This window comes from Microtus pennsylvanicus, chromosome 19, assembly GCF_037038515.1.
Source record: "Microtus pennsylvanicus isolate mMicPen1 chromosome 19, mMicPen1.hap1, whole genome shotgun sequence".
Lineage (NCBI taxonomy): Eukaryota > Metazoa > Chordata > Mammalia > Rodentia > Cricetidae > Microtus > Microtus pennsylvanicus.
This window is the reverse complement of record NC_134597.1, coordinates 24,274,361-24,285,114: the sequence shown is the minus strand read 5'-3', so window position 1 is coordinate 24,285,114 and position 10,754 is coordinate 24,274,361. Positions and strand designations below refer to the sequence as shown.

The following is a 10,754-nucleotide window of genomic DNA, read 5'->3' as shown; positions in this document are numbered from 1 at the left end:
GAGGGGGGGACAACCTGGCCTGAATTTGTATTCTCGTTTTTGGCCTCAGGTCGGGCCCCTCGCCTCAGTTCTGCGCAGGCGCAGCCTTCCCCTCCCCCGCGCCCTTCTTCCCGCTTTTAGGCCGGAGCTGGCCGGCAGGCCCCTGCACCGCAAACTGAGCTAGCGGGCGTCCCGCGTTGCCCTTGGCAACCATTGAGCGGCTTCTCGCTCTCCCTCGCCCAGCCGAAACAGTAAACGGAGCTTTTATTGGCTGGCCTGGACAGCCTGGCCAATCGGAAGAGAGGTTACAGGGAGGCGGTTGAGCGGGCTGTGGGGGTAGGAAGCTAGAATAGTAGCAAGACGTGAGGCTAGAACCCCGAGCGTGGTCGGTTGGAGCAGATATGTCTGCCCGGAGGCACATTGGGAATCCTGAGGTGAGGGCCAGGTCCGGACCCGAGAGCCGGAGGGGGCGGGCGCACCGGAAAAGGCGCCACGTGGGCAGGGACGAGCAGCCGGCCACTTCCGCCGCCTGGAAGGCGGGAAGTAGCCAGCGTGAGGAGGGGGCCGAGCTCAGGGCCTGGGGCGGGGCAGGCCTAGGCTCTGCGTCAGGAAGCGCAGTGGTGACAGGCGTGCTCCCCCCCAAATGCTGACCTGACAGCAGTGTTGGAGGGTTGGAGGAGCCAAGTACGTAAAGACACAGCCCCTGCCTTCAAAGAGTTTATAGTCTAGGAGTGACACTTGCCAAACAAGTAAAAAATAAAAGACACTCCAGAAACATGGAAGGAGGTGAAGGGGCCCATCACTTCTGAGGATCGGGATACAAGCAGACCAAGCTGTTGCAAAAGGAGCAAAATGGGATGCTTTCTATTGTACCTTTTACTTTATTCATCTCGTTTACCTTCCGTGCCCTTCTGCATTTATAATGTCACCCAGTATGATTTGACTCTTACCAAACAAGTTCCAGACCTACAAAGAAAACAACCAAGTCTCCACCCTTTGTGAGTTCAGTCTAGAGATGGGAACTAAACTGGAATTGAATACGATGATATTGGGGAAGATGTTAGAGGAAGATAAAACTCAGTTGAGAGAACGAGGAAGGTTCTGGAGTCGGAAGGGACCGACACATCAAACCTGTTCACTAGTCAGGTGAAGAGCATGCTACTTAGCCCAGCACGAACAAAGCTAAGGAGAAACGAGCTCCCACCAAGCCTTTGTAGGAGTCTATGGAGGCAGGTTGAAAGAGGCCTTCTGTGCCTTCAGACCAAACACCAGTTAGTTGTAGGTCTTTCTTGGCGAATGCCTGGTGTCCAGAGAAACTGTGACATGTGCATTGGAGCGCCATGATAATAATATCTATTATTTTATGTTTTTGGTTTCTTGAGACAGGGTCTCACATGTACTGCTGGCTGTCTTGGAACTAGCTCTGTAGACCAGGCTGGCCTCAAACTCACAGAGATCTATGCCTACCTTTGACTCTTAAGTGCTGGAATTGAAGGCGCGCACTAACCACCACTCAGCCTTGATAGTAAATACTACACAGTGTCGCTTCCGTTTTGGAATATAAAATATAAAATCCAACTCGTTGAAGAAGAAAGTAGAATAGCGGTCACCAGAAATTGGGGATGGGATACAAAGAGATGCACAGACGCTGGTCACAGGATAGCAAGTTAGTTAGAACTAAAAATTCTGAGGTCTGTTATACAGCAGGATGGGGTGATGACTGTCTTTACTAACTTGATTTAATAACTCCATAGTGTGTGCACATCTGTACTGTGTCCTGTAAATAAATTTAAACGTTTAATGAGATGCATGTGATGGGGTGGGAGAGGCGGCTGTAGGGTGACAGCGTCCTTCTGCCTGTTGGTCAGAACTCAAGAACCTTCTTTGAAGAAGTTTTGGTAGTGTGGTCAGACTTGCATGTTAGGCACAATTGCAGCCACGCCATGGAGGATGGAGTTGAGAAGGCCAAGGCAAGAAGCAGAGAGACCGAGGAGGTGGCTCTGTTGATGTGTGTCTAAACAGGGGCTAGGAAGTAGGGACAGAGTTAGGGAGACATATGAGGGTGAACCCCTCCAGCAGGCATGATCACCCTCGAGAGAGGGCACTGAGATGGGTAACTTGGATGTCCAGCTGGGACCTCTCGTTGGCTCTCGTTAATGAAGTCAGGGATCCAGGAGGAAGAGAATGTTGGGGCGGGGGTACAAACAGTTGCTGGGTTTATGGCCTTCCTTGAGTAGAGGGCAAGTTTCCAGGAATCATGAGAAAGAATGCATAATTACTTTTGGAGCTAAAATGTAAGGCATGTCTAAAACTGTTTATATTCTACATTCACCTTTTGATTTTTCTTTTTCTCTCTTGAGAGTGTGGCTGAGGATAGAATTCTTGGTTGGAAACGTCAACATCTTGGAAACGCTGCTCAGTGGCCCAGCAGCCAGCGTTTCTGTAGGAACCTCCAAAGCCATCTTGCTGCTTTGTGACCTGCTTCTTTCAGGCAGCCTCCCTTTATTCCCGATGTTAGGACATTTCACGAAAAGATCCTCGCTATGGTCTGTTTTCACTCACTTTGGTAAACACCAGAAACTGGTATCTTTCTAGTTTGTTGTTTTTTTCTTGAGTTATTTTATTGTCGACTTTATTTTCTACGTGTTCTTTCTTGTATTTGTTGTTTTGAGATTAGACCCATGGTTCTGATTTTTTTTTCACTTTTATCTCCTGTCTATTTTTGTCTTTATGCTTTAAGAAATTTAACTTTATTTTCTAATTCTTATATTGGTTGTAATGTCTGCTGTGGTGTGTGTGGGAGGTATCTATGTGTGTCTGTGTGTGAGAGAGAATCACTGTGTGTGTGAGTTCATGTGTGTGGGTATGTGGGGGCCCTGTATGTGTATGGGTGTGTGTGTATAGGTCAGCAACCTCAGGTACTCCCCTGAGATGCTGTTCACCTTGGGTTTCTTGCTGTTTTTGATTTGGTTTGAGACAGTCTCTCCTTGACTTGGGACTCAGCACTGAGCTAGGCTAGCTGGGCAGCACATTCCAGGGAATGGAAGCCAGGCCCTCATGCTTGGCCAGCCATCCTTTTACTGACCGAGATGTCTATGTCTCAGACCCGCATCACTTGTAAGAGCCGGTTTTCACTGTGATGTCCCTTTTCAAAGCTTTGCAGAAAGGTGCTAACATCGTGAGAGAGGTCTGTGCCTTTCGCTGTGTTCCACAAGTAGTAAAGTCTGCACGATTTGTGCGTAGTTGGAGGCCATCTCCACACAGGTGCAGGTTCCATAGAGTCTAACTTGTGCCCGTGTAGAGCCGCGGTCGCCGTAGCTCCTCTGCCTCTCCCACTCACACCCACTTTCCTCTCCTGCTGCCCCTCCCAGTCCTGCCCTCATCCCTGGCAGCCACAAAGCGGTTGTCCATCTTGAGAGTGCTATTTGAATAGAATCGCCAATAGAAAAGCCAATTTCCAGCTTTTTCTACTTAGGATGATGTCCTTGAGACACATCGGGGGTGAGCGTGCGTGCAGTCGATGCCTTAGTGATGACCAGTTCCTGTAGTTTGGATATTCAGTTTGTTCACCCATTAACTCGTTCAGTCAACATAAGACGTTGTGGTTGCTTCCAGTTTGGGACTATTAGAAATAAAGATACCTGTCTTTGGGTACAGCTGTTTGTGCGGGCATTAATTTTCATTTCTGTGAGATAAGTGGGGACCCAGTGGCTGGGTTGTATGGTAAGCATATGTTTAGTTTTAATAGAAAACACCATACGATTTTCCAGAGAGGCTGTACTGTTTTCCATTCCTGTCACTAGTGAATGAGAGTCTTAGGTTCACATCTGTTATTGTCATTGTTGTTACAGCTGCTCTCAGTAGGTACACAGTGTTATCTCATTGTGGGATTAACAGAAAACCATTTGTGTGTGGAGTGCTTGTGTGCTGTGGTATGTGTGTGGAGGGCAGGGGACAACCCGGAGGACTGGCTCTTCCTCACACCGTGTGGTTGGCAGGCCTGGCACTGAGTGCCTTTACCTGTTGAGTCATCTCAGCAGCCCTCATTGTGGTTTTAGTTTGTGTCTCCTGAATGGACGCAAACTGGCAATCTTTTCATGCGGTTATGTTATCACCTGTCATCTAGACAACTTCTTCAGCAAAATATCTTCGTGTCTTTTCCTTTTCTTTTTTTTTCCTTTTAATTGTAAGATAGGGTCTCACAGCCAGGCAGTGGTTGCACACACCTTTAATCCCAGCATCAGGGAGGAAGAGGCAGGCAGATGTCAGTGAATTCCAGGCCAGCCTGGTCTACAAAGTGAGTTCCAGGACAGCCAGGACTGTTACACAGAGAAACCCTGTCTCGAAAAACAAAACAAAAAAAGATCGGGTCTCCCACTGGAGCCTGGACAAACCTTGAACTCACCTCACTTCAGCCTCAGCTTCGTGAGTGCTAGGAGTACAGGCATGGGCCTCTCCATGGGGCTTCCTGCTCTAACACTTGAGCCCTGTGTTCCCTTTTCTTGCCATTGTTGCTGACTGCATAGATACTGTTTTTTAGACAGCTGATAATAATTAGAATTTAAATTCCTTCCTGCTTTTTGTTTTTCCTGGAGTTTCTGTCTGCCTTTACTTTGAGTCTACACTTCTTATGAATAATGTGTCTACAAATCATTATCACTGCTTGTAATTGTTACTATCAAATTTTATTTTTATTCTACTTTATATTTAGGAAAATTTCCTACACCACTATCACTATAATTTTTTTCATAATTATCATTTCCAAAACTTTCTCTCTACACATTTTATGTCGGGTGGCAAGGAGAGATTTATATTGTAATTTTATTTTACATAAATGTTGTATTGTACATATGGTGTTTTGACTTGCTTTTTCCCCCCACTTAACAATATGTCTTGAAGCTCTGGGTGCCAGCTGATTCCATTTCTGGTGAGGACTGCCTTCGCTTGTAGATAGCTACCTTTTATGATGTCCTCACGGTGTATGTGAGGAAAGAGGCAGTTCCCTGGTGTCTCTTTTTAAAAAGTTGTCTTGTTTTTTTTAAAAGTTTACTTTTGAAGTTGGGCATAGTGGCGCACACCTTTAATCCCAGCACTCAGGAGGCACAGGCAAGCAGATCTCTGTGAGTTCGAGGCCAGCCGGGTCCACATAGTGAGTTCCAGGGAAGTCAGGGCTACATAGTGAGACTCTGTCCTTTAAAAAAAAATTATTTATGGGTGTAGGTGTGGTATGTGCATGTGTACATGTTCATTCCTGTGCGTGTGTGGTCAAAACTCGACATTTAGTGTCTTCCTCTGCTGCTTATTTTGTGAGACAGGGTCTCTCACTGAACCTGGAGTTCCTGGGATAAGCTCTGTTGGCTGGTCAGTGAGCTCCGGGAATCTGCCTGTCCCCATCCTGTTGCCCAAGTCTCTCACTGCTGGGGCCACAGATACATGCCATCATGTCCAGCCTTTTACGTGAGTGCTAGGAATTGGAGCTCAAGTCTCTGGCTTGCATGGCAAGCACTTTACCAACTGAGCCATCTCTCCAGCCACTGGTACTCTCTTTTCATAAGGACACTGATATTCTTAGACAAGGTAAGATGTTTTCAGATTTCTTTTAACCATCAGTTTTCGATTTATGTTTCTGAGTAGGCGATTTTAAAAGGTGATTGAGATATTGAGGTTTTTGTTTTTCATTAAGAGGCCCGCTGATGGGGAGCTACAGATGGTGACATTTACCAAGATGGGCAAGAAATAATTGCCTCGCTCGCGCAGTGGTGTGTCTGTGTGGGGGTGTGGTTTGGAGAGCCAGCTCCAGAGAGCTTTCACCAGCCCTTATTCAGCCACTCCTTTAGTCCATTGTGGGGTTGCCGGAGGCGGCTCATTCTTTGGCCTTTTCAAGATTGTTCTTGGCTTTCCCTTGGCTTTTCTTCAGCTGTCCTAAGTCTATCAAGTCATTTTCACCTGTTGATCTCTGGTGATATATGGCTTATTCCTCCGCCAGCCACTTAATTACTCATTCCCTAGGGTTCCGCCTTCTCCGTCACTAGCCTCTCTGTGGGTTTGAGAACGCTGGGGTTTGATTGCTGCCATTTCTCCCACTCTCTGGACCCGGCATTGTTTAAATCCTTAAGATAGTTTTTAATGAAGTCTTACTGAGGTTTTGGGAGGGAGTGAAGTTAGGTGCATCCATCCAGTCTGTTCTCTGTTCCAGTTGATCATCATCTACAATGATTTTATGGACGTGTTTTTCTGACATGCTTGTGAGAGCATAGGGACCTTAAGTCACCTGCACTGCTCTTGTCAGGCATGGTGCTTCACAGATACTTTTGAATAAATGAGCTTATGTCTAAAGCTGAAAGGAGAAGCTAAGGGTAAAATTCCACCATTTGGAGATTAGAAGCCTATAAAAGGAAGTAAGTCTAAGTCTTTGAGTCACAGGGAGTCTATTGATTGAGGAGGTGGAATCCTGAAAAACACAGTAATTAGGGGGCTGACAGAGGAATGAGTCATGTATCAATGGAACGTCAGGGGAGAGAGAGATTACTGAAGCCAATTTCCGTAGGAACAAGTATGTGTGTGTTTCATTATATTCTATCATGTGGTATAAAAGGATTGAGAAAGTTGAAGGAAAAATATCCATTATATTTGGCAAGTAGATTTTTGATGTTGGGTAGCGGGCATGAGAACTACAGTCATGTAGTGCGTGACAGTAAAGTTCAGACAGTGTGGACTTTGGCCATTGTTAGCCCTAAGAGACTTAGCAGAAGACGTGAGGGTAGGGCACTACTCCCGGTATATGTTGGTTTGTTATGAATAGTGCCCTCATTTAGTGACTTGACAGGAGCCCTTCTGCCATTATCTCTTCTGGCTCTTAGCTCTGCTACATGCTTATCTCATGAAAGCGCATGTGATTTTGCAAACAGCCTGAAGTTTTCAAAAACTCCACTTACATGTGTGTCCATCAGTGCTGTCTGTTGACTGGAGCTAATAACTCCTACCAATGCCCTTTTCCATATGGACTGGACTTTCCCACACTTGGTGGCTGAGTTCTAAAAGCAAGCGGCCAAGAGAACCACTTTTACCATCTCAGCTTAGATGTCATACCCCAGGCTCATCCGAGTCTAGAGATGAGGGAAGGCCTAGGCCCCATCTTTCAGACAGCAGACAGTAAAACCACAGTCTAATGGAATGGGAGATTTTGACTCCATCTTGAAAAATACAGTCTGCCATAGGTAGTAGCTACTGAGAAAGTAGGTATTGTTGTACATGGAGTCTTGGGCCAAGATGATTGTTTGATATTAACATAACTGGTCCAATTAAAACACCTATTTTAAAAGTTCCTCTTTGAAAAACCTATTTTAATATGTGATTACCTCAAGACCAGTATTCACCCCCCCTCCATTGGTGAATATAAAAGTAGGGTGGATCTGAACAAAATGTACAGTGTCTTTAAAAAAGAATGAAGGGTGCCAAACAGCATGTGAGGCCTGTTTTGAGAGATGGGAAGTCAGAAAAGCACCTGCGGTCCAGACAGTTTGCTGCTGGTGGTGTGTTTTGTTCCGTTGTAGTGTTCCTTCAGAAAGATGCCATTGCGGACGTCTCGATAATCTTTCTTCTCCCACATTCATATTCTCACAAATCTGTATGTCGGTATGCAAAGAAGAACACTGCTAAAATTCTGTCGTGATTGTATGCCTCCCACCTCGGTATCTTCACTGTGATCCATTGTTGAAAGGGCTAGTCCTCACTCCTAATCTGTAGTCAGGCTTCTCCATTCGAAGCCTCACTCTCCCAGTCCAGTGTTATCTATTGCCCAGGATCCCACATCCTGATGGTTATTGAGGTCTTGGGGATTACATACTTCTTTGGAAATTTGGTGGATGCCCAGGACCCTGGCAGGGACAATGCACGCACACAGAATGTTTCACAGAGCTTCCTGGATTCATGGAAACTTACCAGTGAGCTCATGTGAAGACCCTGGCAGGAGTTCAGAGTCACAGTGGCTGATGGTTAAATGAGACGAAGTAGATAAAATGCTTAGTCAGATGTCAAACAACATAAGACGTGCTCACTAAAGGAGAGGAGCCATTGTCATTCTGCTGAGTTTCCGCTTTCTTCAGCAAATAGGAACAGTTTGTTTTTCAAACATTCCCTTAAAATGGCTTTGCTATTAGAATTTTTTTCCACTTGGAATACTTTTTCCATCCCTGTTATCTAGTACTCATTCTTCCAGGAAGTCTGCCTTTTCAACCCAGTGTCTGGGCTATCTTTTTTTCAGACTTCTAAGAGTCTTGAATGTTGAACTACTCTTATGGTACCAGAGTGTGCCTGGGCCTTCATGTTTGTTTGTTTGTGGGTTTTTTGTTTTGTTTTGTTTTTTGTATGTGTATTAGCATGTGTGTATTGAGTTGGGTTCTTACAGAGTGTGCATGGGCCTTCATGTTTGTTTGTTTGGTTTTTGTTTTTGTATGTGTGTTAGCATGTGTGTATTGAGTTGGGTTCTTACAAGTTGTCCTAGAACTCACATCTTCCCCCCAACCCTCCAAAGGAGCTGGGTTGCAAGTGTCTGCCACTGTGCCCAGTTTCAGTGTATCTGGCAAACACTTCCTGCTGCTTTGTTAGCACAAGGTTCTCTGACAGGTCCTGAATGGTGTTCAGGGTGGAGTCCCTTTCCCAAGATGGACTATATCAGGACATAGAGCCAAATGAAGCCTTCCCTCGTGGGGTTGCTCTGTGGTCGTGGTGTTCGTCAGAGCCACAGGAAAGTGACTAAGATAGTTCACCTTAAAGTGTCTTGGACACAGCTGGCCATTTCCAAAAAGCCTGTAGTAATTTACAAACACCAACTTTCTCAACTTCCTGCCCGCTCATGATGAGCTTTATTATATATAACTGTGGATTTTTTAAATATTTATTTTAAGTATGTATCAAAAGCTGCCCCTTCCACGTGAACTCTGGGCCTCTGCCCATTTGTCTGTACACATCCTTAAATCTCTCCTTTAAACCCCCCCCCAAAGAGAATACATAAAAACAGCACCACAGAGAGAGAGAGAGGCAGGGAAAGGAAAGGGAGAGGAAAGAGAGAGTTCACCTTGACAAGTCTCCTCCCCCACCCCCAGACATTTGCCTATTGTTTCTGCTTCTGCCCTTCCTACTCTCCTACAATTGCTTCCCTCTAGCCCCATCAACAATGTCCTGATTTGTAAATCCAAATTTACTTTTCTGTTCTGTTAATTGACCTGGATTCTTGTTTGTCTGTTCTTGCTTGGCCTCTTGTTCTTGGATTTGACAGCTTTGTTCCATGTTGACTCCTTCCTTCTTCCTGTAAATCTTTAATCCTAGTTTTTGTAATCTCCTTCCTTTGGCCTCTCCTGCCTCCCAGCCAGGGCTCTTCTCCACCTGACTGCCAAGGTTGGGAAATGTCTTCCTAGTGCAAACTGTTTCTAGAATGATTTTAGACAGTCCCCCTGGCTTCATAGCCTATATATGAATAATTCCCAAATTGTTTTTTAACCTAGTTTTCTCTTGGATCTTGATGTCCATATAGTCAGCTGGATACTTCTATTTTTGATAACCTACAAACATCCCTGCTTAATATGTCCCCAAACTTCCTACATAATGTTTTTCCATATATGCTTCTCCTTTCACTACTTTCTCTGAGGGTTATGGTGCTACTGCCCTCTTTTTATGGTGGTCCATGAGTAGCCATGTTGATTTTACATGTTAAAGATGGAGGGGCAGGCACTAGGCAGAGCTACAGCCCCAGCTTCACATTGCAAAGATTTCTCGAAACCTTCTTCTTCTCTGTGCTGCCACTTTTATAAGGCTTTCTGTCCCCTTAGCATGAGCTTCTCGGCTGATTTTTGTGCCTCTTCTCTTGACTATGATCATATTCTCAATATTGTGCAGATAGATCATCCCAAAATGTAAATGAGCTCTCACCACGCCCACCTAAACCTTCACTGACTCCCAGTCCTCTCCTCTTGGGCTTCTCAAGCTCCGTACTGTTGACATCTGGGCTGGCTCTTGTCATAGGATGTTACCCAGTCTCTCTTGCCTTTTCCTAAGAAACTCCAGCAACACACCACCATCACGACTCAGTTGTAACAACTCAAATGTCTCCAGACCTTGAGAAATGTCCCTGGGTACAGAGCTGGCAAAAACACACCTATTGGAAACCACTGATTGACAGGACAGGAGGTTTTCTCAATAGAAGGTCCTCTGTGATCTGCCCCCACCCTGCCTCTCCAGTGCCGTTTGTTCTCTCAGAGTCCCCAGTACTCCATGCCTTCCAGTGTTGACTAGCTTTCTTGAGATGTCACCTACGCTCTGTCCTCACGTTTCCCCTGGGCTTCTCTATTATTGGGGCCTCGTAGTGCCCACACGCCAGTTTTCACTACCCACCATGACCCTCAGAACTCAGCACTCTCTCGGCAGCATTTCTTGACTCTTGGCCTTGTTAAGGTACTAGTCTCACGTGTCCCCATCCCCCTCCATTCCCTCTCCTTGTCACAATGACACCAAATAGCCGCAGGGAGCAAGGGGTGATGGCCAGGCCTGTTTTTACCTCTGCATTCCTCAGAGGGACCTGCGTCTGCCAGGCCCTCAGTAATAAATGTCCCTGGAATGAATGGCACTCACTAAGTGTTTGTAGAAGGAATGAACGGTCTCTCTTTAACCGGCTTCTTGTCACAGGCCTTCCACTTCCCACCATTCCAGCCTGTGTATATCATGGAAACAAAGCCAGTTGGTCAGTAGGTCAAGAGGCAGCCATCCCCAAAGCAGGAGTT

The 10,754-nt window shown here is 45.8% G+C and overlaps 1 protein-coding gene across 2 annotated transcripts in view; it reads left to right on the top strand.

Moving 5' to 3' along the window:
* The first annotated feature begins 292 nt into the window (after positions 1–292).
* Cep41 (centrosomal protein 41) overlaps positions 293–10,754 on the top strand; it is a 40,717-nt gene continuing 30,255 nt past the window's right edge. Inside the window, exon 1 of one of the 2 annotated variants that reach the window (XM_075953576.1) lies at positions 293–413. In XM_075953576.1, coding sequence (XP_075809691.1) covers positions 381–413 — 33 coding nt within the window. In that variant the 5' untranslated portion in view covers positions 293–380. The remainder of the gene's footprint in view (positions 414–10,754) is intronic. The other variant, XM_075953575.1, reaches the window with a different exon arrangement.